Genomic DNA, 27,610 nt, shown 5'->3' on the forward strand with positions numbered 1-27,610 from the left:
ATCAGGACACAGAACTGTGCAATGCCCTGAAAACCTCCTCGTGGTATTTCTTAACAGTCACAACCTCCCCCTATCCCCAACCCTTGGCAACCGCCGATCTGTTCCCTATTGCTGCAGTTTCATCTTTACCAGCGTGGTGTATAAATGGAATCATACAGATTGTGACCTTTTGAGACTGGCTTCTTGTACTCATTCTGGTGCCTTTGAGATTCAGTCAAGTTGTTGCATGAATCCGAGTTGCTTTTTTGTTGTTGTTGTTACTGAGTAATATTCTATTACGCTACAGTTTGTTTATTCATTCACTAGTTGGGGGCCATTTGGATGGTTTCCAATTTGGGACGATTATGAATAAAGAAGCCTTAAATTTCACATGCAAGCTTTTGTAAGGACCTATGTTTTCTTTCTTTTGGATATATACTTACAAGTGGAATTGCTGCTGGCTCATACAGAAAGTGTATGTTTAACTTGAATCAGAGACCACCAGTTTCCCAAGTGGCCGCACCATTTTGCGTTTCCACCAGCAACGTACGAGAGTTCCTCTTGCTCAGCTCCGTCAGCAGCATTTGATGCTCCTGGTGCTGTTGCTGTTGGCCGTTCTAATAAATGAGCGGTGGGGCCTCGTTGTGGTTGCAACTTGCATTTTCTTCATAGCTAATGGTGGTAAGCCGCTTTTCCTGTGAGTGTACATGCTGTTGTCAGGTGTCACGTCAAGTCATTTGCTTCTTTTTTAACTAGGTTGGTTGGTTTCTTATGGTTGAGTTTTGAGAATTCTTTATATGTTCTGGATACAAGTCTCCTGTCAGACATGTGACTTGCAAATATTTTCCCTGGTCTTTAGTGTATCTTTTCATTCTCTAGAGAGTGTCCTTTGCAGAGAAAAAAAAAAATTTAATTTTGATCAAATCCAGTTTGTCAGTTTTTCTTTTGTGGCTCATGCTTTCAATGTCACGTCTAAGAACTCTTTGCCTATTTGCACATCATGAAGATACTCTCCTGTTTTCTTTGAAAAGTGTTATAGTTTTACTTTTGTTTTGGGTTGGTTTTTTTTTTTTTCTTTTTCTTTTCTTTTCTTTTTTTTTTTTTTTTGAGACAGAGTTTTGCTCTGTCTCCCAGGCTGGAGTGCAGTGGCACCATTTTGGCTCACTGCAACCTCCACCTCCTGAGTTCAAGTGATTCTCCTGCCTCAGCCTCCCAAGTAGCTGGGATTACACGTGCTCACCACCACACCTGGCTAATTTTTGTATTTTCAGTATAGACAGCGTTTCACCATGTTGGCCAGGCTGGTCTCGAATGCCTGACCTCAAGTGATCCACTCACCTTAGCCTCCCAAAGTGCTGGGATTACAAGTGTGAGCCACCGCGCCTAATCATAGTTTTACATTTTACATTTAGATCTATTTCCTGTCAAGTTAACATTTGTATAAGATATAAGGTTTAAGTTGAGGATTTTTTTTTTTTTTTTTTTTTGCATATGAAACAACATGCTATTCTAGCCTCGTTTGTTAAAAAAGACTACCCTGGGCCGGTCGCGGTGGCTCAAGCCTGTAATCCCAGCACTTTGGGAGGCTGAGACGGGCGGATCACGAGGTCAGGAGATCGAGACCATCCTGGCTAACACGGTGAAACCCCGTCTCTACTAAAAATACAAAAACTAGCCGGGCGAGGTGGCGGGCGCCTGTAGTCCCAGCTACTCAGGAGGCTGAGGCAGGAGAATGGCGGGAACCCGGGAGGCGGAGCTTGCAGTGAGCTGAGATCTGGCCACTGCACTCCAGTCCGGGCGACAGAGCGAGACTCCGCCTCAAAAAAAAAAAAAAGACTACCCTTTCTCCATTGGGTTGCTTTAACACCTTTGTCAAAAATCAGTTGGGTTTATTTTAGAGTGTCCTATTCCATTCCATTGGTCTGTCTGCCTATCCCTTTACAAATAGCATAGTCTTAATTACTATAGCTTTATAGTAAGTCTAAAATTGAATAGAATGGTTCCTCCCACTTTATTCTTCAGTATTGTGTTGGCTATTTATATAAACTCAAAGTTTCTGTATAAGTTTAGATCAATTTATCTGTATCTACAAAAAAATCCTACTGAGATTTTGATTAATTTGCACTAAACCAGTTTGGGGAGAGTTCCCACCTTTACCATGTTGAGGCTTCCAATCCATGAACATGGTATGTTTTGTCCATTTGTTTAGATTTTTGATTTCTTTCATCCGCATTTTGTAACTTATACAAAATTCTGTACATGCTTTGTTAGATTTATATCAAGTATTTCATGTTTGGAGAGCTATTGTAAATGGCGTTATGGGGTTTCTTGACACTGGTCTTTAAATTTATGTTTCTAACTGTTCATTTCTAGGATTTGAAAATGGTTGATTTTTGACTGTTTATCTTGTATCCTGTAATCTTGCTGAACTCACTTTTTAGTTCTAGGAGCTTCTTGTTGCCTACAAATATAACCACTTTTTTCTTTCTTTCCACTATGAACAAAAAGAAATTTCATTTCTTTTTCTTGCCTTTTTGCACTGGCTAGGACTTGCAGTGAACTGTTGAAAACGGGTGGCAAGAATGGTCATCCTTGCCTTTTTCCTAATCTTAAGGGAAAAGCCTTCAGTATTTCACTGCTGAGTATGTGATGTTAGCTGTAGGTTTTTCACAGATGCCCTTTTTCAGATTGAGGAACTTCCTTTCTTTTTCTAGTTTTCTGGAAGTCTCTGTTATAAATAGATGTGGAATTCTGCCAAATGGGTTTTTTTTTTTTAATTTATGTAAGCATATTTTTTTCTTCATTAGGGTATTGATATAATGGATTGCATTGATTGACTTTCAATTGCACAATAACTTCTTATTTTGGTGTAAGGCTAATCTCCTGAGATAGAAGGTGATGGTCTAGCCTTGTCTCTGTTTTTTTGTTTGTTTGGTTTTGGTTCTAGCGTGTTTTGGAGTCACCCTGGCATCAGAGAGGCCCATGAATCTTGCTGTCCTCTCTCTTCCTATGTCCAGAGTGACCCCCAGGCCCTGGCTCTGGGGACAGGCATAGTGTCCCCACGCCGCCTCCCTCTCTTCTCGGGAGGAGTCTTCTTTCTAGAGGCTGTGAAATTATAGGGTAGTGTCTGCTGCTTCTACTCCTAGCTACTTAGTGCCTTGGTGCCGTTAGCACCCCAGGCCAGGCAGCTCGGGCAGACCAGACATATTTTCTCCCATGGGATTGGCTGGGTGGAACTAGGTTTAGTTGTTATGGATCAGAAAGCTTTCCTCACAGACTACAGTAATTGTCACAAATGTAGCACATTTGACTTAGCAAACTGCATCAACTTATAACAGTAAAATAGACTGGGATTGCAAGTGACAAATTTACTGAGAAACAGTAATGTTCTCTGTGGTTTCAGAATTACTTCGTTGCAACAAACATTCTCCTCAGACCCTGGGCCACCACCCTGGAACTGTGGTTTGTTATCTGGATTTCTCTGGAAAAATCAAATTATTAAATCAATTAGAAATCCATGAACGGGCTATGTTTTCTCACACACACACACACACACACACACACACACACACACCCCACCAAGCTCTGGGGAAGTCATCATCTTGGATAGGAATCTGATTCCTGGCTTCTGACTGCTCTGGTGTTTATTGGCTTGTTGTTGGCATGAGAACATCCAACAAGGATGCCACGGAAATTCGAGAGACTTTCCGAGAGCCAAGAACAACAATGGCCCTGAAATTGCAACAGAAATATGACTGCTGGACCCAGCATTTGATGTCTACCAGTTTGTTCATGTCAGAGTTTTGTTTCTTGGGACTATCGCTTAGTCCTAAAGACAGAGCACGAAGGCTGAAGCAAGTCCTCACTTACAGCCTCGACGAGTGATTCCAGACTCTTGGTGACCAGTTTTCTCGAGTATTTATTTCCAGTTAAAATGTCATCTGTATTATAAATCTCAAAAGTTAATTGCCCAAATGGTGAATTTTTGATACACACATTTTCTATTGTGTTTTTTTCACTACATGGAGCAGGGATACTAAAGTGGAAGTTTTATTCTTGTCCTTTCTGCCCAAGTGGAGCCTCCTTTTTTACCCTTTGGGTTGTGTGCAGGGGATGCTGAAGGTCACTCGAGGGGGAACAAGAAAGAGACCCCTCGGCCGGGCGCGGTGGCTCAAGCCTGTAATCCCAGCACTTTGGGAGGCCGAGACGGGCGGATCATGAGGTCAGGAGATCGAGACCATCCTGGCTAATACGGTGAAACCCCGTCTCTACTAAAAAATACAAAAAACTAGCCGGGCGACGAGGCGGGCGCCTGTAGTCCCAGCTACTCGGGAGGCTGAGACAGGAGAATGGCGTGAACCCGGGAGGCGGAGCTTGCAGTGAGCTGAGAGCCGGCCACTGCACTCCAGCCTGGGCAGCAGAGCAAGACTCCGTCTCAAAAAAAAAAAAAAAAAAAAAAAAAAAAAAAAAAGAAAGAGACCCCTCCACCCTGGGGGCTGCCCTCAGTGGGCCCTTCCTCCCGCAGGACCCAGGGCTGCATGAGGCTGGGCCCTTCCTCCCGCAGGACCCAGGGCTGCATGAGGCTGGGCCCTTCCTCCCGCAGGACCCAGGGCTGCATGAGGCTGGGCCCTTCCTCCCGCAGGACCCAGGGCTGCATGAGGCTGGGCCCTTCCTCCCGCAGGACCCAGGGCTGCATGAGGCTGGGCCCTTCCTCCCGCAGGACCCAGGGCTGCATGAGGCCCTGCTGCGAAAGCACACAGCCTCTGAGGGTCACACCTACCCAGTTTTATCTTTTTCAAAATTGTTCTCATACTTTAATGAATCTTTTCTCATTTTATTAGTTTAAATCTGACTAATACAGCAGAAGATAAAAAAAAGTCTAGCGGATTTTAATTGCAGCTGAAGTTAAAACATCCTACTGTGTTTTATTAGTTTAACAAGCTAAATATTCTGCCTTTGTCAGCTTTCTTTTTACCCAAGAACGGTGTCTCATGATACACCATACATAATACCATTAAAAGAGAAACTTTCGGTAAATTAAACAAGTGTCTATCTGAGCAAGGAACAACTCTCCCGTCAGGCAGCCCTCAGAACTGGAAGAGGTTCAGAGAGCACCCCTTCCTGGTGGTCGTGGAAGTGGCTCGCGGAGGCCCATGGCACCTCCACGCAGCAGCACAGCTCATGACAGAATCATCAGTCACACCCATCTCTTCTTCTGTAGCCTGGCTCTTCAGTGAAGATGTAGAATGAAAAGTCACCTGGGCACAGTGGCTCATGCCTATAATCCCAGCACTTTGGGAAGCTAAGGTGGGAGAATCACTTGAGCCCAGGAGTTCAAGACTAGCTTAGGCAACATAGTGAGACCCCATCTCTACAAAAAAACTTAAAAATTGGGCCGGGTATGGTGGCTCACGCCTGTAATCCCAGCACTTTGGGAGGCTGAGGCGGGGGATCACGAGGTCAAGAGATGGAGACACTCTTGGCCAACATGGTGGAACCCCATCTCTACTAAAAATACGAAAATTAGTGGGGTGTGGTGGTGAGTGCCTGTAGTCCCAGCTACTCAGGAGGCTGAGGCAGGAGATTGAACCCGGGAAGTGGAGGTTGCAGTGAGCCAAGATCGTGCCACTGCACTCCAGCCTGGCTACAGAGCCAGACTCCATCTCAAAAAATAAAAAATAAAATAAAATAAAATAAATAGCTGTGTGTGTCTGTAGTCCCAGCTACTAAGGAGGCTGAGGGAGGAGGAGCACCTGAGCTGGGGGAGGTTGAGGCTGCAGTGAGCCATGATGGTGCCACTGCACTTCAGCCTGGGTGACAGAGCAAGACCCTGTCTCTAAATAAAGAAATAAAAATAAATCACTTGGGTACTCCTCCCATCTGCCAGAAGTCTGCTCAGCCCCTGCATAGCAGTTTTTTGTCCAGTGATCAGAGCGAATTATTTGCCAGCCAACACACATGATGATAATCGCTCTTCCCACTGCCTGCCTTTGACATTCCCACACTCAAGATACCGTTTGATAAAGGAATTTCGACAATGGCACATCTGCTTTTCCTCTCACTATGACATTTATCACCACTTTTTAATTTCATAGAATTCCCTTTTTAGTGCAGTTGGAAGTTGTTAGTTTGTTACATTTGTTGCAGCTGATGATCCAATGTTGATGTATTATTGTAGACTGCACTCCCCTTCACATTAGGGTTCTCTCTTGGTGGTGTGCGTTCTGTGGGTCGTGGCAAGTGTGTGATAATATCACTTTTGAAGCTGGTTTTATAAGGTTGTTTTTTTTTTTTGCAAAGGTGGGAAAAGTACCCAGGTTTACACTTACAAGTACCCCTTTGAAAGATATGTCTGAAGTTTTAGTCTCTGATTTGCCTGTAGTGACAAGATTAAAGACTGTCATACTAAAAAGCACTATTTTTCCCTTATTCTGAAGCATTTCAGTTGATTTACCAGAGAAGTCATCCTTCTTTGTCTGAAGTGACATAATCTCACTTGATAAGGTGTTAAGACAACCACGGACAAATGGATTGTTGGTCTAATGATTGATTAGCTACCGATGGATCTCCTGGGTGTTGACCCGTGTCTGATTTTCGTATTTTCTTTTATGGCACCGTATGCAAAATGATCACAGTATGTGATTCCAGACTGGATCCTGGTCCAGAGGAAGGACATTAGTGAGAAAATGGATCATATTCTATAAAGTCTGATTAATTAAGAGTGTTGAAGTTAAGAGTGTGCAGTGGCTTTATAAGAATCAGTCCTGCTGGGCGTGGTTGCTCACACCGGTCATCCCAGCACTTTGGGAGGCTGAGGTGGGTGGATCACGAGGTCAGGAAATCGAGACCATCTCTGGCTAACATGGTGAAACCCCGTCTCTACTAAAAATACAAAAAATTAGTAAAAATACAAAAAAATACAAAAAATTAGGTGTGGTGGCGGGCGCCTATAGTCCCAGCTACTCGGGAGGCTGAGGCAGGAGAATGGTATGAACCCGGGAGGCAGTGCTTGCAGTGAGCTGAGATCGCGCCACTGCACTGCAGCCTGGGGGACAGAGCGAGAGTTTTTTCAAAAACAAACAAACAAACAATCTGCATTATTGGGCCAGGCACAGTGGCTTACGCCTATAATCCAGCACTTTGGGAGGGCGAGGTGGGTAGATCACGAGGTTAGGAGATGGAGACCATCCTGGCCAACCTGATGAAACCGCATCTCTACTAAAATGCAAAAAAAATTTGCTGGGTTGGCCGGGCGCGGTGGCTGAAGCCTGTAATCCCAGCACTTTGGGAGGCCGAGACGGGCGGATCACAAGGTCAGGAGATTGAGACCATCCTGGCGAATACGGTGAAACCCCGTCTCTACTAAAAAATACAAAAAAAAAAAAACTAGCCGGGCGACGTGGCGGGCGCCTGTAATCCCAGCCACTTGGGAGGCTGAGGCAGGAGAATGGCGTGAACCCGGGAGGCGGAGCTTGCAGTGAGCTGAGATCCAGCCACTGCACTCCAGCCTGGGTGACAGAGCGAGACTCCCTCTCAAAAAAAAAAAAAAAAAAAAAAATTAGCTGGGCATGGTGGCACGCACCTGTAGTCCCAGCTGCCCAGAAGGCTGAGGCAGGGGAATCACTTGAACCCAGAAGGCAGGGGTCGCAGTGAGCCAAGATCGTGCCACTGCACTCCAGCCTGGTGACAGAGCAAGACTCCATCTCAAATAATAATAATAATAATAATAATAATAATAATAATAATATGAAAACAATCTGCATTCTTTATAAAGACCCCAAAGGGTTGTCAGCATTTTAACTTTAATTAGCTCCTTCTATGGTAACATGTCTAGGTTCTGTTTTAGAACAGAGGGTGAATTAACTACAGCAGGTTTAGGAGTGTCTTTCTCTGTCTTGTGTCTCCACATTTGGGTTTTTGGGAATGATCTCCTCTCCCTCCCCACAGCGTGGCCACTTATAGCTCCCGGAAATGAGCTATGATCATGCCACTGCACTCCAGCCAGGGCAGCAGAGAGAGACCCCACCTCTTTTTAAAAAAAGAACGCAGAGGCATCAAACTGTCCCAGAAGTCACTGTGTGTTTCACCACCACATGCTCACATTCTAAAAAATGTTTTTAAGAGAAGAGAGAAAGAGGCTGGGTATAGTGGCTCACACCTGTAGCCCCAGCACTTTGGGAGGTCAAGGTGGGTGGATCACTTGAGGTCGGGAGTTCAAGACCAGCCTGGCCAACATGGTGAAACCCCACTTCTCCTAAAAATACAAAAATGATCTGAGCATGGTGGTGGGCACCTGTAATCCCAGGTGCCTAGGAGGCTGAGGCAGGAGAATCGCTTGAATCTGGGTGGTGAAGGTTGCAGTGAGCCGAGATCGCACCACTGCACTCCAGCCTGGGCGACAGAGTGAGACTCCATCTCAAAAAAAAAGGAGGGGATGGGGGAGAAAGAAGGGAAATACTAGTTTCATTTAAGAATGTCCTTGATGAAGCAGTAAAAAATACTAATTTTATTAAATTTCAACTCTTGAGCACACATCTCTTTAGTATTGTGTGTGTGATGAGATGGGAAGTCCACCAGAGTACAATGACCACCTCCCCGAAAAACCTGTGTGTGCTTGATTGATGTGTGGGCAGAACTAGCCATTGTTTTCCTAAAACTCTGTTTCTGCTTGACAGAATGACAAACTATGATTACTCAGACTCAGGTATTTGGCAGACATGTTTTTAAAAATGAACAAAGCCTGACATATTAAGAAAAACAGCTGGCACGTTTTTGTTGCCAGTGATAAAATTCAAGTTTTCAAACAAAGAGATGAAAATTTTGGAGTTGTGTCTGCCAACCAGCAACCTGACAACTTCCCAAAAGTTGATGACTTTTCTGATGAGGTTGGTGGTGATATTAATGAATGTGATTTCTTCACACTATTTAATGAAATGTGGCAATGTTTGGAAGATCTGCAAACTCAGTAAACTCATATTTTCCAAGTGACCAATATATGATGTTACAAAACCATACCCGTTAGTGAAATACTCATTCAAGTTTCAAGGGAGACTAAAATTACTTTTTGAAATTAGTTGTAGGTATATTTTTTATTGAGGTAGAATGTATGTAACTTAAAATTCACCATTTTAACGTGGACAATTCAGTGGCGTTTAACACATTCACAGTGTCGTACAATCACCACCATTATCTAGTTCCAGAACACTGTCATCACCCTGAAAGGAAACCCCATCCCCATTAGAAGCCACTCTCCATTGTCCCTTCCTCCATCTCCTGACAGCCACTAATCTGCTTTCTGTCTCTAGGGATTTGCCAATTCTACATATTTTATGTAAAAGGAATTTTACAATATATAGTCTTTTGTATGAGGCTCATCCATGTTGTAGCATGTGTCAGAACCTTATTTTTTTGTGGCTAAATACTATTCCATTGTATGGATGGACCACATTTTGTTTATCCATTCATCTGCTCATTGACTTCTGGGTTTTTCCACTTTTTGGCACTTTGAGTAAGTCATTTCACTGCCCTCTGGCCTCCATGGTTTCTGTTGAGAAATCAGCCATTACGCAATATTCTGGATTCTGTTTGTGCTGCCACTTCTCTCTTACTGCTTCTAGGATTCTCTCTTTGTCTTTGCCTTTCAACAGTTCGATTATAATGTGTCTTTGGTGTGGATTTCTTTGCATTTATACCACTTAAAGTTTGTTGAGGTTTTCGAGTATGTAGATTCATGTCTTTCATCAAATGTGGGAAGTTTTCAGCCATTACTTATTCAAATACACTTTACCACTTTCTCCCTCTCCTCTCCTCTCCTTCTGGGACTCCTATTACGTGTTTGTTGGTAAACTTGGTGGTGTTCCACAAGTTTCTTAGGCTCAGCTCATTTTTCTTCTTTTTTCTTTCCACTCCTCAGACTGGGTAATCTCAATTGACCTATCTTCAAGTTCCCTGATTCTTCTGCCTGCTCAAATCTGCTGAATTGTTCATTCCAGCTGTTATACTTAAACTCCAGAAATTTTATTTGGTTCCTTTTTACAATTTCTGTCTTCTTGTTGATATTCTCTGCTGGTGAAACGCCACTCTCATGTGGTGGTTGTTGTGGTGGTGGTTGTTGTTGTTTCGTTTTTGTTTCTGTTTCTGCTTTGATATGGAATCTCACTCTGTCACCCAGGTTGCAGTGCAGTGGTGTGATCTCAGCTCACTACAAACCCTGCCTCCTGGGCTCAAGCAATTCTCAGGCCTCAGCCTTTCAAGTAGCTGGAATTACAGACACCTAACACCATGCCTAGCTAATTTTTGTATTTTTAGTAGAGACAGGGTTTCACCATGTTGGCCAGGCTGGTCCCTGAACTCCTGACTTCAAGTGATCCACCCAACTCACCCTCCCAAAGTGCTGGGATTACAGGTGTGAGCCACCGCGCCCCACCTGTCATGGTTTTTTAGAGTGCTTTGTACATGATTTCCTTTAACTCTTTAAGTATATTTTAGATAGTTGATTTAAACTGTTTGTTTCATAAGTCCAAAGGCTAGATTTTCTCAGGGACGGTCCTATTTATTTATTTCTACATATGGGCTATACTTTCTTGTTTTCTTGCGTGCCTCATAATTTTTGTGGAAAAGTGGATATTTTGAATAGTATAACATGGTGACTCTGAATATCGGATTCTTCTGTTCTCCCCACGGTTTGCTGTTGCTGCTTATAGGTGTTGTTGATTGTTTCATGACCTTTCTGAACTAATTTTGTAAACTCTGCTTTTTTTTTTTTTTAGACAGTCTCACTTTGTTGCCCAGGCTGGAGTGCAGTGGTGTGATCTTGGCTCACTGCAGTCTCTACTTCCTGGGTTCAAGCGATCCTCCTGCCTCAGCCTCCCCAGTAGCTGGGATTACAGGCGTGTGCCACCACACCCACCTAATTTTTCTTCATATTTTTTAGTAGAGACAGAGTTTCACCATGTTAGCCAGGATGGTCTTGAACTCCTGGCCTCAAGCAATCCACGTGCCTCAGCCTCCCGAAGTGCTGGGATTACAGGTGTGAGCCCCCACACCCGGCCAAAATCTCTGTTCGGTTACCTTAGTGGTCAACTAGTGATTTGATGGAGATTTCCTTAAATGACAAGTTTCATCTTTTTCTTTTCTTGATTAAGGTTTCACCTGTTTGCCATAATCTTTTAATTCATTTCCAGAGTTCTGATAAAGTTGATTCTGACAATGTTTGCCCATTTTTTCACTGCTTTTGTGAAGGGATGGGTTTTGGAGTTCCTTACTCTGTCATTGTCATGGATGTCAGCTCAAGATTAATGGATTTTAATATTACTGAGTATGAAAAGCTCGTTGATATGGTTTCAGATTCCACATTGCAGCTAACCTTTAAGAAATTACCAGTTGTAGGCGGGGCGCGGTGGCTCACGCCTGTAATCCCAGCACTTTGGGAGGCCGAGGCGGGCGGATCACAAGGTCAGGAGATCGAAACCACGGTGAAACCCCGTCTCTACTAAAAATACAAAAAAATTAGCCGGACGCGGTGGCAAGCGCCTGTAGTCCCAGCTACTCAGGAGGCTGAGGCAGGAGAATGGAGTGAACCCGGGAGGCAGAGCTTGCAGTGAGCCGAGATCGCGCCACTGCACTCCAGCCTGGGCGACAGAGCGAGACTCCGTCTCAAAAAAAAAAAAAAAAAAAGAAATTACCAGTTGTCAAGTGTTGCTATAGTATCAAGTAAAAATATCCACAATTATCTGAAAAGGCTATTAAAACAGTGCTCCTTTTCCAAGTATATATCTGTGTGAGGCCAAGTTTTTTCAATGTACTTCAACTAAAACAGTATACAATAATAGATGGAGATCCAGAAGCAGATGTGCAGAGCTGTCTTCTGTAAGTCACACGCTCTACAGATTTGTGAAGATGTAGAATCATTCCGCTCTTCTCATTTTGTTTTTTTTTTTTTTTTTTAATTTGGAAAGTGTACCTATTCTTTAAGTGTTAACCTATAATGGGTTTATTATTTTTTAATGAATTAATACATCTTTTAACAAATTACCTATTTTGATTTCTAATAAGGGAAATAATAGATTTAACTTTTAAAAACAAAAGCAGGCGGTGTGTGGTCGCTCATACCTGTAATCTCAGAACTTTGGGAAGCCGAGGCGGGCGGTTCAGTTGAGGCAGGAGTTCATGACCAGCTTGGCCAACATAGAGAAACCCCACGTCTGCCAAAAAATACAAAAATTAGCTGGGTGTGGTGGCACACACCTGTAACCCCAGCTACTTGGGAAGCTGAGGCATGAGAATCACTTGAGCCTGGGAGGCAGAGGTGGCAGTGAGCCGAGATCACATCATTGCACTCCAGCCTGGGAAACAGAGCAAGAGTCTGTCTCAAGGAAAAAAAAAAAAAAATGCTCTTTTTCAGGGGAGGCAGCGAAATCTCAAAATTTTGTAATAGTGTGTTTTTTAATAGACCAAATGATTGAGACCCACTATGTTGGAGAGACAGTGTTTTCTTCTCCTTCCCAGTCTGCTGGGCCCTGGACAAGGCCCCCTGAGATTAGGGCAGACTTCCAGAGGTCATGCACTCTGCTCTCCCAGCACCCATAGGTCAGCGGTGTCCCACAGGGAAGGTGCCACCGGGCAGTACTCACGTGCCTGCCCAAGCTGCAAATCAGAATGGCCCCAAGACATGAGGGTGGCATGTGTCTTTTTTCTTTCTATCACAGAGGTGGCGACTGCCTTCTCATCGCCTGCGCCCTGAGGCTGATGGGTGGGGGAGGTCTCACCATCCTACTTTCCCCTGGTCCTCCACTGTACCTTCTGCACTTCTTAAAGGTGACCCTGATGTCCTCCTTGGCTTGAAGCAAGGGTCGCTAGTGAGAGGAAGCAGAACCACAGTGGTCAGAGGCCGTGGGAGAAGCAGTTAGCCTCTCGCTCTTGAACTCAGCTCCGCGAGCCTGCTCTCTGAAATACACACTCAACCTGCTCTTTGCAGAAGTGTCAAGTCTTTGGCCTCCCTGGGTGTTTTAGAAAAGGAAGCATGTACTTCAGGTTCATTTCCTTCCACTTCAGTCCTCTGGTCGTTGGGGTGGGCTGCAGCAGATTTTACATCGCCGTTTTCCGTGTGCGAGTCTAGGACAGACCAAATGTGTGGGAATGCCTTGGCGGCCACGCACAGCTGGGTGCCTCCTCCTTTGCATGGACCTGCCACCCACCTCCCTCCCCACCTCCATCAGGTCCTTCAGGATCCAACTCAGGAATCCTTCCTCCAGGAAGTTCTACCGTTAGCTCCCCAACTCTTTCTTCCAAAACTCTTTTCTCTTTTCCAAAAACCTTCTTCACACAGCTCCCACTAGATAAATAATTCTCCAGAAAGTGTCCAGTGGCCCTGGATCCTATGGCCTCCTGGTGGCAGGGTCTGAGTCTTTGGCCTCGTTGGTATTTTCCCAGAGCCTCCAGCAGCGGGGAGACCCTGGGCTTTGCAACAAGACAGCCTGGCTGGGGAGTCAAGGCTGCCATCTGTCCTTGCTTTCATTCTGGTTCCCCATCGATGTGGCGTGGGGAGAGGAGCAGGTGACTATGATGCTGGCTTGGTGGACACTGGAATGGATGCAGCAGCTGCATATTAATGTTATGATGTGCACACACATAGGCCAGGTTAAAATTCAGTAGCAAGTTTTTACCACATGATTGCTGCTGCTTCTGTAAGACAGGCTCTTGGGCTTATCTACGTGTGCGAAGCAATACTCCCTGCCTCAGCTTTCACGCACAGTTTAACTCACCCCACCGCCCTGCCTGCGTGGAGCCTCCTTTTTATTTTGTAGGAGCTCGAATCATTATTTGGATATTAATAAAAACAAATCTTGGCTGATGCTAACCATCTGATTTCCTTTTTTTTTTTTTTTCATTTTGTTTTGTTTTGTTTCTGCACACATTTTCTTTAGCTTGAAATGGCGATTGAAAACCTCCAAAAAAGCGAAGGAATCACATCACACAAAAGCGGTTTACTCAACAGCCATGTAAGTGTGTGTCTGACCTGGCAACCTGTCCCTGCTCTGCTTGTAACCTGCATAGACATTTTTAAAACAAACAAAGGCAACCGGGCGCGGTGGCTCACACGTGTAATTCCAGCACTTTGGGAGGCAGAGGCGGGTGGATCACTTGAGGTCAGGAGTTCGAGACCAGCCTGGCCAACATGGTGAAACCCCGTCTCTACTAAAAATACAAAAATTAGCTGGGCGTGATGGTAGGCGCCTATAATCCCGGCTACTTGGGAGGCTGAGGCAGGAGAATTGCTTGAACCCGGGAGGCGGAGGTTGCAGTGAGCTAAGATTGCACCACTGCACTCCAGCCTGGGGGACAGAGTGAGACTCCATCTCAAAAAAAAAAAAAAAAAAAAAAAAAAATGCCAGGTGTGGTGGCTCATGCCTGTAATCCCAGTGCTTTGGGAGGCCGAGGCAGGTGGATCACGAGGTCAGGAGATCGAGACCATCCTGGCCAACACGGTGAAACTCCGTCTCTACTGAAAATACAAAAAAATTAGCTGGGCATGGTGGCAGATGCTTGTAGTCCTAGCTACTTGGGAGGCTGAGGCAGGAGAATGGTGTGAACCCGGGAGGCAGAGTTTGCAGTGAGCCGAGATCGCGCTACTGCACTCCAGCCTGGGCGACAGAGCGAGACTCCGTCTCAAAAAAAAAAAAAAAAAAACCAAACAAAACAAAAAAACAAGACAACAAAATGACCCCTTTAAAGTGCCCTTTGTGAAAGGTGGTTGAGGGGGAAGCCAATCTAGCATTCTACATCCAGCAAAAAATACCCTTCAACAATGAAGGAGAAATGAAAACAGATTCTTTATTTGTAAAAGGTAGATAATAACAACACCTACCTCCTCGGTTTGTCATGGGGAGTAAATTATTTAATGTACGTAAAATACTTTCAACAATACCTGGCAGGTGATAAGCAGTACAGTTATATATGAAAAATAAAAACAATGCAAAAATCAGCAACAGCAACAACAAAGAGAGAAAACGACAGAGGGTCGGGAACGCCTCAGACTCTTAGCTAATTTCCCTGGAGTTCTCTCTGGGAAAGAAACAGTAATTTGAGAGAAGCATAAAGCAGCTAATTCGTACAGATTTTAGTGTCTAGGATTTTTCTCCTCCCCTTGTCTCTGATCACAGGCCCCATGACGGGAGGTTGGGGGCATCTCAGCTCTGCAGAGGACCGTAGCAGGGTGGGACTGGGGAATGTGGCCGGCTCCGTCTTTATTTCCAGGAACAATAGAGAAGGAAAGCTCTGGCCCCCTCAGACTCATCGCTTTCACTTCTCCCCAAACGCTCTCGATTCAGCTTTGCACATAGCTGGACATGTGTTTGGCATCTTAAACCTGGGACGAGCCATTGAAGTCAGAATGTCCTTCTAGTCGTTGCTCTCCAGCACTTCAATTGGGATCTGATGTTCTCTTGAGAATTCAGACATCAGAGAAGAAGTTCCCTTCAGTGGACCCCCGTCCTCACTGTGATCCCATCCTAACTCCCGTCCTCGCTGTGATCCCACCCTGACTCCCGTCCTCGCTGTGATCCCACCCTGACTCCCGTCCTCGCTGTGATCCCACCCTGAGTCCCGTCCTCGCTGTGATCCCACCCTGAGTCCCGTCCTCGCTGTGACCCCACCCTGACTCCCGTCCTCGCTGTGACCCCACCCTGACTCCCGTCCTCGCTGTGACCCCACCCTGACTCCCGTCCTCGCTGTGACCCCATCCTGACTCCCGTCCTCGCTGTGACCCCATCCTGACTCCCGTCCTCGCTGTGATCCCATCCTGACTCCCGTCCTCGCTGTGACCCCATCCTGAGTTCCGTCCTCGCTGTGACCCCATCCTGACTCCCGTCCTGGCTGTGATCCCATCCTGACTCCCGTCCTCGCTGTGACCCCATCCTGAGTTCCGTCCTCGCTGTGATCCCATCCTGACTCCCGTCCTCGCTGTGATCCCATCCTGACTCCCGTCCTCGCTGTGACCCCATCCTGAGTTCCGTCCTCGCTGTGATCCCACCCTGAGTCCCGTCCTCGCTGTGACTCCATCCTGACTCCCGTCCTGGCTGTGATCCCATCCTGACTCCCGTCCTCGCTGTGACCCCATCCTGAGTTCCGTCCTCGCTGTGATCCCATCCTGACTCCCGTCCTCGCTGCGATCCCATCCTGACTCCCGTCCTCGCTGTGATCCCACCCTGAGTCCCGTCCTCGCTGTGATCCCACCCTGAGTCCCGTCCTCGCTGTGACCCCACCCTGACTCCCGTCCTCGCTGTGACCCCACCCTGACTCCCGTCCTCCCTGTGACCCCATCCTGACTCCCGTCCTCGCTGTGATCCCATCCTGACTCCCGTCCTCGCGGTGACCCCATCCTGAGTTCCGTCCTCGCTGTGATCCCATCCTGACTCCCGTCCTGGCTGTGATCCCATCCTGACTCCCGTCCTCGCTGTGACCCCATCCTGAGTTCCGTCCTCGCTGTGATCCCATCCTGACTCCCGTCCTCGCTGTGATCCCATCCTGACTCCCATCCTCGCTGTGACCCCATCCTGAGTTCCGTCCTCGCTGTGACCCCATCCTGACTCCCGTCCCTGCTGTGACCCCATCCTGACTCCCGTCCTCGCTGTGACCCCACCCTGACTCCCGTCCTCGCTGTGATCCCACCCTGACTCCCGTCCTCGCTGTGATCCCACCCTGACTCCCGTCCTCGCTGTGATCCCACCCTGACTCCCGTCCTCGCTGTGACCCCACCCTGAGTCCCGTCCTCGCTGTGACCCCACCCTGAGTCCCGTCCTCGCTGTGATCCCACCCTGAGTCCCGTCCTCGCTGTGACCCCACCCTGACTCCCGTCCTCGCTGTGACCCCACCCTGACTCCCGTCCTCGCTGTGACCCCATCCTGACTCCCGTCCTCGCTGTGACCCCATCCTGACTCCCGTCCTCGCTGTGACCCCATCCTGACTCCCGTCCTCGCTGTGATCCCATCCTGACTCCCGTCCTCGCTGTGACCCCATCCTGAGTTCCGTCCTCGCTGTGACCCCATCCTGACTCCCGTCCCTGCTGTGACCCCACCCTGACTCCCGTCCTCGCTGTGATCCCACCCTGACTCCCGTCCTCGCTGTGATCCCACCCTGACTCCCGTCCTCGCTGTGATCCCACCCTGACTCCCGTCCTCGCTGTGATCCCACCCTGACTCCCGTCCTCGCTGTGACCCCACCCTGAGTCCCGTCCTCGCTGTGACCCCACCCTGACTCCCGTCCTCGCTGTGACCCCACCCTGACTCCCGTCCTCGCTGTGACCCCACCCTGACTCCCGTCCTCGCTGTGACCCCATCCTGACTCCCGTCCTCGCTGTGACCCCATCCTGACTCCCGTCCTCGCTGTGATCCCATCCTGACTCCCGTCCTCGCTGTGACCCCATCCTGAGTTCCGTCCTCGCTGTGACCCCATCCTGACTCCCGTCCTGGCTGTGATCCCATCCTGACTCCCGTCCTCGCTGTGACCGCATCCTGAGTTCCGTCCTCGCTGTGATCCCATCCTGACTCCCGTCCTCGCTGTGATCCCATCCTGACTCCCGTCCTCGCTGTGACCCCATCCTGAGTCCCGTCCTCGCTGTGATCCCACCCTGAGTCCCGTCCTCGCTGTGACTCCATCCTGACTCCCGTCCTGGCTGTGATCCCATCCTGACTCCCGTCCTCGCTGTGACCCCATCCTGAGTTCCGTCCTCGCTGTGATCCCATCCTGACTCCCGTCCTCGCTGTGATCCCACCCTGACTCCCGTCCTCGCTGTGATCCCACCCTGAGTCCCGTCCTCGCTGTGATCCCACCCTGACTCCCGTCCTCGCTGTGACCCCATCCTGACTCCCGTCCTCGCTGTGATCCCATCCTGACTCCCGTCCTCGCTGTGACCCCATCCTGAGTTCCGTCCTCGCTGTGACCCCACCCTGACTCCCGTCCTCGCTGTGATCCCACCCTGACTCCCGTCCTCGCTGTGATCCCACCCTGACTCCCGTCCTCGCTGTGATCCCACCCTGACTCCCGTCCTCGCTGTGATCCCACCCTGACTCCCGTCCTCGCTGTGACCCCACCCTGAGTCCCGTCCTCGCTGTGATCCCACCCTGAGTCCCGTCCTCGCTGTGACCCCACCCTGACTCCCGTCCTCGCTGTGACCCCACCCTGACTCCCGTCCTCGCTGTGACCCCATCCTGACTCCCGTCCTCGCTGTGACCCCATCCTGACTCCCGTCCTCGCTGTGATCCCATCCTGACTCCCGTCCTCGCTGTGACCCCATCCTGAGTTCCGTCCTCGCTGTGACCCCATCCTGACTCCCGTCCCTGCTGTGACCCCACCCTGACTCCCGTCCTCGCTGTGACCCCACCCTGACTCCCGTCCTCGCTGTGATCCCACCCTGACTCCCGTCCTCGCTGTGATCCCACCCTGACTCCCGTCCTCGCTGTGATCCCACCCTGACTCCCGTCCTCGCTGTGATCCCACCCTGACTCCCGTCCTCGCTGTGATCCCACCCTGACTCCCGTCCTCGCTGTGATCCCACCCTGAGTCCCGTCCTCGCTGTGACCCCACCCTGACTCCCGTCCTCGCTGTGACCCCACCCTGACTCCCGTCCTCGCTGTGACCCCACCCTGACTCCCGTCCTCGCTGTGACCCCATCCTGACTCCCGTCCTCGCTGTGACCCCATCCTGACTCCCGTCCTCGCTGTGATCCCATCCTGACTCCCGTCCTCGCTGTGACCCCATCCTGAGTTCCGTCCTCGCTGTGACCCCATCCTGACTCCCGTCCTGGCTGTGATCCCATCCTGACTCCCGTCCTCGCTGTGACCCCATCCTGAGTTCCGTCCTCGCTGTGATCCCATCCTGACTCCCGTCCTCGCTGTGATCCCATCCTGACTCCCGTCCTCGCTGTGACCCCATCCTGACTCCCGTCCTCGCTGTGATCCCACCCTGAGTCCCGTCCTCGCTGTGACTCCATCCTGACTCCCGTCCTGGCTGTGATCCCATCCTGACTCCCGTCCTCGCTGTGACCCCATCCTGAGTTCCGTCCTCGCTGTGATCCCATCCTGACTCCCGTCCTCGCTGTGATCCCACCCTGACTCCCGTCCTCGCTGTGATCCCACCCTGAGTCCCGTCCTCGCTGTGATCCCACCCTGACTCCCGTCCTCGCTGTGACCCCACCCTGACTCCCGTCCTCGCTGTGACCCCACCCTGACTCCCGTCCTCCCTGTGACCCCATCCTGACTCCCGTCCTCGCTGTGACCCCATCCTGACTCCCGTCCTCGCTGTGATCCCATCCTGACTCCCGTCCTCGCTGTGACCCCATCCTGCGTTCCGTCCTCGCTGTGATCCCATCCTGACTCCCGTCCTGGCTGTGATCCCATCCTGACTCCCGTCCTCGCTGTGACCCCATCCTGAGTTCCGTCCTCGCTGTGATCCCATCCTGACTCCCGTCCTCGCTGTGATCCCATCCTGACTCCCGTCCTCGCTGTGACCCCATCCTGAGTTCCGTCCCTGCTGTGACCCCATCCTGACTCCCGTCCTCGCTGTGACCCCACCCTGACTCCCGTCCTCGCTGTGATCCCACCCTGACTCCCGTCCTCGCTGTGATCCCACCCTGACTCCCGTCCTCGCTGTGATCCCACCCTGACTCCCGTCCTCGCTGTGACCCCACCCTGACTCCCGTCCTCGCTGTGACCCCACCCTGAGTCCCGTCCTCGCTGTGACCCCACCCTGAGTCCCGTCCTCGCTGTGACCCCACCCTGAGTCCCGTCCTCGCTGTGACCCCATCCTGACTCCCGTCCTCGCTGTGACCCCACCCTGACTCCCGTCCTCGCTGTGACCCCATCCTGACTCCCGTCCTCGCTGTGACCCCATCCTGACTCCCGTCCTCGCTGTGATCCCATCCTGACTCCCGTCCTCGCTGTGACCCCATCCTGAGTTCCGTCCTCGCTGTGACCCCATCCTGACTCCCGTCCTGGCTGTGATCCCATCCTGACTCCCGTCCTCGCTGTGACCCCATCCTGAGTTCCGTCCTCGCTGTGATCCCATCCTGACTCCCGTCCTCGCTGTGATCCCATCCTGACTCCCGTCCTCGCTGTGACCCCACCCTGAGTTCCGTCCTCGCTGTGATCCCACCCTGAGTCCCGTCCTCGCTGTGACCCCATCCTGACTCCCGTCCTGGCTGTGATCCCATCCTGACTCCCGTCCTCGCTGTGACCCCATCCTGAGTTCCGTCCTCGCTGTGATCCCACCCTGACTCCCGTCCTCGCTGTGATCCCACCCTGACTCCCGTCCTCGCTGTGATCCCACCCTGACTCCCGTCCTCGCTGTGACCCCACCCTGAGTCCCGATCCTCGCTGTGACCCCACCCTGACTCCCGTCCTCGCTGTGATCCACCCTGACTCCAGTCCTGCGGCTGGGATCCCACCCTGACTTCCGTCCTCAGCTGTGATCCCCACCCTGAGTCCCGTCCTCGCTGTGATCCACCCTGACTCACGTCTCCGCTGTGATCCCACCCTGAGTCCCGTCCCCTCGCTGTGACCCCCCGACCCTGACTCCCGTCCTCTGCTGTGACCCCATACCTGACGCCCGTCCTCGCTGTGGACCCCATCCTGACTCCCCGTCCCCGCTGTGACCCCCAGTTCCTGACTCCCGTCCTCTCGCTGTGATCCCATCCTGACTCCCGTCCCCCGGCTGTTGACCACGCATCCTGACTCCCGCCCGCGCTGTGACCCCATCCTGACTCCCGTCCCTGCTGTGACCCCATCCTGACTCCCGTCCTCGCTGTGATCCCATCCTGACTCCCGTCCTCGCTGTGATCCCATCCTGACCCCGTCCTCGCTGTGATCCCATCCTGACTCCCGTCCTCGCTGTGATCCCATCCTGACTCCCGTCCTCGCTGTGATCCCATCCTGACTCCCGTCCTCGCTGTGATCCCATCCTGACTCCCGTCCTCGCTGTGACCCCATCCTGAGTTCCCGTCCTCGCTGTGATCCCATCCTGACCCTTCCTCCTGTGATCCCATCCTGACTCCCTCCTCGCTGTGATCCCATCCTGACTCCCATCCTCGCTGTGATCCCATCCTGACTCCCATCCTCGCTGTGATCCCATCCTGAGTCCCGTCCTCGCTGTGATCCCATCCTGACTCCCGTCCTCGCTGTGACCCCATCCTGACTCCCGTCCTCGCTGTGATCCCATCCTGACTCCCGTCCTCGCTGTGATCCCATCCTGACTCCCGTCCTCGCTGTGATCCCATCCTGACTCCCGTCCTCGCTGTGATCCCATCCTGACTCCCGTCCTCGCTGTGATCCCATCCTGACTCCCGTCCTCGCTGTGATCCCATCCTGACTCCCGTCCTCGCTGTGACCCCATCCTGAGTCCGTCCTCGCTGTGATCCCATCCTGACTCCCGTCCTTGCTGTGATCCCTTCCTGACTCCCGTCCTCGCTGTGACTCCATCCTGAGTCCCGTCCTCACTGTGATCCCATCCTGAGTCCCGTCCCCACTGTGATCCCATCCTGAGTCCCTTCCTCACTGTGATCCCATCCTGACTCCCATCCTCGCTGTGATCCCATCCTGACTCCCATCCTCGCTGTGATCCCATCCTGAGTTCCGTCCTCGCTGTGATCCCATCCTGACTCCCATCCTCGCTGTGATCCCATCCTGACTCCCGTCCTCGCTGTGACCCCATCCTGAGTTCCGTCCTCGCTGTGATCCCATCCTGACTCCCGTCCTCGCTGTGATCCCATCCTGACTCCCGTCCTCGCTGTGATCCCATCCTGACTTCTGTGCTGGCCGATGTGTAAAATGAGGTGTTACTCAAAAGTCAGTGAGTGATTCTGGGGGTGGAAAGTGACATAGGACAGTCTGGAAACCTGGGCTTCTGGGTTAGGCACAGGTGTGGTCACCTGCTCACCGCAGCCCCTGGCGAGGCCTCTGTCCTCTGCCCTCTGCCTCAGGGGGCTGATCACTAGAAGAAATGGCAGAAATATCTCCTTCTGCCGATTGTCTTGAAGCAAAAAAGACAAAACAAAACGAACACCATGCTGGACCCCTGCTCAGTGCCCCGCCCCCTCCAGGCTGCGTAGGACATGGTCATCCTGTTATGTGTCACTGCTAGATGACGTCCTTCCTGTAGATGAACTCAGGGAGAAGGGAGTCTTCCCCACGTGCTTGGAAAGAGGATCTCCCCAGCCCCGAGTCTTAAACTCAGAGCACATACATATGGGAAAGTGTGCAGAAAGACATTCCCCATTCAGCAAGGATCAGGCCATCTTCAACCTGAACACAAACTCATGCGGGCCCAGGGTCTCAGCCCTGGGCAAGAGGGCTGCGTGATCCAGGCAGGATGGGGGTGCAGAGCCTGGGCAGTCAGCGTGTCCACAGGAGAGTTAAAATGTCTGTGGGAAAATGGGCTGGGCGCGGTGGCTCACGCCTGTGATCCCAGCACTTTGGGAGGCCAAGGCGGGCGGACCACTTGAGGTCAGGAGTTCAAGACCAGCCTGATCAACGTGGCGAAACCCCGTCTCTACCAAAAATACAAATATTAGCCAGGCGAGGTGGCACATGCCTATAGTCCCAGCTACTCCGGAGGCTGAGAAAGGAGGATAGCTTGAACCCAGGAGGCGGAGGTTGCAGTGAGCTGAGATTGCACCACTGCACTCCAGCCTGGGAGACATAGCGAGACTCCGTCTCAAAAAAAGAAAAAATGTCTATGGGAAAATGCATGAACTGCTTGTCTCTGGCTGCTGGGATCCTTCCTGCTTTCTAACACTTCATCCGAAAGGCAGACTTTCTCAGGCCACTTCCCCACAGACTCACATTCCCGAGCTGGCTTTTCCAGCAGGTAAAATCTCACGTTTCTTTTTCTCACTGATGATTCGCTGTTGAGTTGTTTCCTTCCATCCTGAGCTGTGATCAGTAAGATTTGGGGCTTGGTGACTTGAAACCAAGGAAGTAAAATAAGATCTTTCTAAAGAGTGCACCACACACACGAGTAGAACAAACCTAGATCTTGCTTTGGCAAATGTGAGAGCCAGAGAGGGAGGAGTTAAAACACGTGATCTGCTGGTGGACGGGGCGACGCGCCCTCGCAGCGGCTGTCCCCGGGGCTGCCTGTGGCTGGGACTGAGTGGCCTCCCAGACCTCCCCTCTCGGACAGCCCCAGGGAGGGTCTCCCCAGCGGCAGGGCCTGTGTGCCTCTTGCCTGCTGCCAACTGGTGACGTCAGCCGGCCGTCTACCGTGTGCAGGGTTCTGGCCAGGTCAGTGCCGAACATAGGGAGTGAAAAAGGAGGAAAAAGTCACTCCAGGGAGCTTAGCATTCGAGGGCAGAAGGTGGGAAAATCCACCCAGGGAGCCCACCCATAGACATTTCTGAGTGGAGCTGGCCCCACGTTCCAAGGCGCTGGTTCCCTCCTCTGCGCTGTCTCAGGAGGGAGCAGGTATTCAGATGCTGGGAGCCTGGTCCACAGGAGCTTCCCAGGCCTCCCCTCTAGGGGCTTGGACCCAGGCCGTCTGCAGGGCCTGGAGGTCTGCACGTTGGAAGAACCTTCCAGTCAGCTGATGGTCAGCTTGGCGTGGAAACCCCCAGGGAGGAGGAGGCCCCCAGCAGTGTCCAAACTGGGAAAGAGCAGGATATGGTGCCGTGAAAATGGGGATTAGCCTTTCCAGAGGGAAGGGGACGGAGCTGGGGCTGGGGATGAAATGTCTTCACCCGACTGGGTGTGGCAGGCCGCCACCATGAGCAGAAGAGGCAGCCTCAGTCCCCGGGGGCACTGGGCTGCCTTCAGGCTACCAGCCGACCCGGACCCCGCAGCAGGTTCACCGAGTCTCTGTCACCACGAGATGGCGCTGTCTACTAAAATAAACGTATCACTCACGCAGCCTGCGGGAGAGAGCTGGGTGTGGAAGAGTCATATTAGGGTTATGTGACTTCTTCCTTTGAAATCAAGAAACACACATTGTCAAAGGTCATTTAGCCTTCAGCTGGTGACCTGTGTAGCCTGGGGCCATGGCCGTGCTGTCCTGCAGGCCACGGTAGGGTTGCTAGAGCCGGCAGCTCCTCAGAAGGGGCCTCTGTCCAGAAGTGCCGCCGTTTTCCCTCGGTATTCCTGCCCGCCTTGGGTTAGCATCTTAGCTCAGTGCATGGCCTCCACCCTCAACAACCCCTGTGCCTCCCACAACCCCCGCGCCTCCCGCCCACGGTCCCATCTCAGGCAGGGGCAGCCGATCTTCCAGGCGCTCAGCCCCCAACCCCACTGCATTCTCACCTCCCTGCTCCTCTCATGCCCACCCCGAGATGGTCTTCAACCTCACCTTCAAGAAAGATCCAGAACCAGATGGAACCCCCCACCTCCTCCACCTCTACTACTTCCCCAGCTGCCACTGTCCCTGTGGATTCTTTCGGCCACCTCCTAGCCAGCCGTCGGTGCCCACCCCTACCCAGCCTCCATCCCCTTCTCGCAGCAGCCGCCAGAGTGAGCCTGCTAAAACCCAGGTCAGATCACCGCACTGCTCTGCTTGGAAGCCTCCAGGGCTCCCCTTGGCCCTCCAAGTAGAACCCAGTGTTGTCAAAATGGCTCACAGGGCCCAGCAGGACCAGCTGTCTCCCACTCCTCACTCTGCTCCAGCCACACTGGCCTCCTCCAGCCACATGGGCCTTCTCCAATGCACCATGCTTGGACCTGCCCCAGGGCCTTTGCACTGTGGGGCCCTCTGCCTGAAGCTGTCTTCCCCAGGCTCCCTGTCACCTCCTTCGAGTCTTCACTCAGCGGGCACTTTCTCAGTGAGCCCTGCCTGACACGTCACCCCACCTCAATTTACTATTGCGTCATCCCTCCAGTCCCTCTGTGGCGGCAGCCCCCGTCCCCTTTCCCAGGTGAGTTTCTCTCATAACACTCAGCACCGGCCCTCATTCAGTTCATTTGCCTTCTTTATTGTGGGTCTCTGCCAGACAAGAACGGACACTCCCAGAGGACAGGGGTTTGTGTCTTTTATTCGCTGTTGCATCCCCACACCTGGAACAAGTAGTGGCATAGAGTCAGCTCTCGTAAATATTGGTGGGACAGGTGAAAAGGTGGGTGTTCCAAGTCGGATTATGTCAACACAGATACACGTGGACGGTCGGAATAGCTGCCCAAGCAGCTAGTGTATGGCCCCGCAAGACTCTGACTCACCACCAGGAGCCAGTGTCAGGCAAATTTGCCCCCAGGAATAGAAACAAGTATCTTAGGAGATAAAGGGGGCTGGGTAGGTGGGCATGATCCCTGCCTTCCCACCTGCAGGTGAGGATATCTGTCCACAGGGGCTGTGCCTGCAAAGAGCCCAGAACCACAGGCCTTTGTTGGGGGGCCAGGGAGAGGGAGGCACTGGCATTTCGGGATTTTTATTCCTTAAAAGGAAGGAGTTGATCCATTTCATCAAAAGTGTGCCATCCTGACAGATTGCAGCAAATGTGGATACACTGTACATTTCCTTGGAAAGCATTCTGCTTATTTGTGTTTGATATTGACACAGAAAGAGCGCAAATATCAGCAGACAAAGCAGACTGCAGAACATGCCCAAACTGGAAAGGTGACTCTGTCCAGCTACGGCCTTTCCTGGCATGAAGGTACCCGAGCCCTCAAGAGCAGGGGAGGTGGGCGAGGTGTGGTTGGAGCAGCCGAACCCTTGTGGTCGGTTTCACGGAACCAACCTGTGACGCTCGCCCCTGGTCTGATGCGCCGCCAGGTGTGGGTTCCAGCCCTGAGGGATGGGAAGGCCCTGTGCCTAGGTGGCTCCCAGCCTGCTGGTGAGGCGTAGACCCTGAACAGAGTCTGCAAGCCCATCACACTTCAGTTCTAACCCAGTTCCCCTCTGGGAAGTTCGCCGATGCAGAAGGGGGAAGAAATGGACCTGACTCTTCCAGCCACATCATAGTCTTCTCTGTGGCTTCTTGATGTTGAGCAAGAAGGACTTGTTGTCAAGACAACTATGCATCCTTTTAGTGTCAATGTCAACATAATTACTCAAGCAAAGGATTCTACTCTTTTTTTTTTTTTTTTTGAGACGGAGTCTCGCTCTGTCGCCCAGGCTGGAGTACAGTGGCGCAATCTCGGCTCACTGCAAGCTCTGCCTCCCAGGTTTACGCCATTCTCCTGCCTCAGCCTCCCGAGTAACTGGGACTACAGGCGCCCGCCACCTCGCCCAGCTAGTTTTTTTGTATTTTTCTAGTAGAGACGGGGTTTCACCATGTTAGCCAGCATGGTCTCGATCTCCTGACCTCATGATCCGCCCGTCTTGGCCTCCCAAAGTGCTGGGATTACAGGCTTGCGCCACCGCGCCCGGCCGATTCTACTCTTAAATAGCATGGGGGGTCGGGGGTAAACAGCAGAAGGATCATCTGTTCCAAAACTTTATGTGTGAACCAGTATGTCCTCCTGGTGGATGGAGTCTTAGACTCTAACCTCTCAGGACTCCTAGTCCAGTGCTCCTTCCAACTCACCACCCACAAAATCTGGCCTCACACTTTTAGCCTGAAAATCTGCATCATCATTTGTCTCCTTGAGCTGTGGGGCCACTGGCCCTGGCTCCTGCTGCCCGTTGAGGACAATCTAAGAAGTGGCATCTGTGGCCCCAGCCTCAGAATGACCAAGGGAAGCCTCTGGCTTCTTCACCCAGACACACTCAGTTTGCTCCCCACCTACCTCCTCGGACAGTCTTTCTCTGCTGCCAGGCTTGAGACATCTCCAGGGTCCTGCGGATGCCCACATGGGCAAAGCTGGCTCCATCTCCACCCTCAGGAAGAGTGCACTCCGGGGAACAGGCGAATGTGCACACCTGGCTCCTTCTCCTCCCTCAGGAGGAGCGCGGTCAGGGGAACAGGCGAATGTGCACACCTGGCTCCTTCTCCTCCCTCAGGAGGAATGCACTTAGGGGAACAGGCAAATGTGCACACCTGGCTCCTTCTCCACCCTCAGGAAGAGCACGCTCCGAGGAACAGGCGAATGTGCACACCTGGCTCCTTCTCCTCCCTCAGGAGGAATGCGCTCAGGGGAACAGGCGAATGTGCACACCTGGCTCCTTCTCCACGCGCTCCAGGGAACAGGCGACAAGCACACATGACAAATCCGGACAGTGAAGGCACTGTGAAGAAAAGCTTCAGGCCCACACTGCAGCTCCTGACTGTCATCCCAACACTTCGGGAAGCTGAGGCAGGCGGATTACTTGAGCCTGGGAGTTGGAGGCTGCAGTGAGCTATGATTGCACCACTGTGCTCCAGCCTGGGGTGACAGGGCAAGACCCTGTCTCTAAAAATGTATATATATCCCTATCTCTTAAAAAAAAAAAGTATATACATATATACACACTCATACACTAACTTCAACACCAGGGTTGTGGTTCATAGTATTCATAGCATTAAATATGAGGAAGACTCTTAAGTGTCCAAGCATTCTGCCAGAGCCGGACTTTGGAGGAGAAAAAAGAGAAAAAGTAACACTGCCTCCATTGTATCGGAAAAAGTCCAGTCCAGAAAGTTGGAAGATGAAGGGTGTGAATGACTCGATGGAAAGTGAAAACTCTGATGGCCTTTTCCCAAAGAGGCAAGTGAGGAAGAGATGAAGTCTCCACTCCGGGGCCC

At 51.4% G+C, this 27,610-nt stretch overlaps 1 protein-coding gene across 7 annotated transcripts in view; it reads left to right on the forward strand.

Moving 5' to 3' along the window:
- Nucleotides 1–27,610, forward strand: part of RFX2 (regulatory factor X2) — a 128,868-nt gene that overhangs the window by 76,482 nt on the left and 24,776 nt on the right. For 5 of the 7 annotated variants that reach the window (XM_030936197.1, XM_030936194.1, XM_030936195.1 and 2 more), the window contains one exon: nt 13,905–13,979. The exons of the other annotated variants lie outside the window; for them this stretch is intronic. In XM_030936197.1, the coding sequence (XP_030792057.1) occupies nt 13,905–13,979 (75 nt within the window). The remainder of the gene's footprint in view (nt 1–13,904; nt 13,980–27,610) is intronic. 7 annotated transcript variants of the gene reach the window in all.

This window comes from Rhinopithecus roxellana, chromosome 8 (genome assembly GCF_007565055.1).
Source record: "Rhinopithecus roxellana isolate Shanxi Qingling chromosome 8, ASM756505v1, whole genome shotgun sequence".
Classification (NCBI taxonomy): domain Eukaryota; kingdom Metazoa; phylum Chordata; class Mammalia; order Primates; family Cercopithecidae; genus Rhinopithecus; species Rhinopithecus roxellana.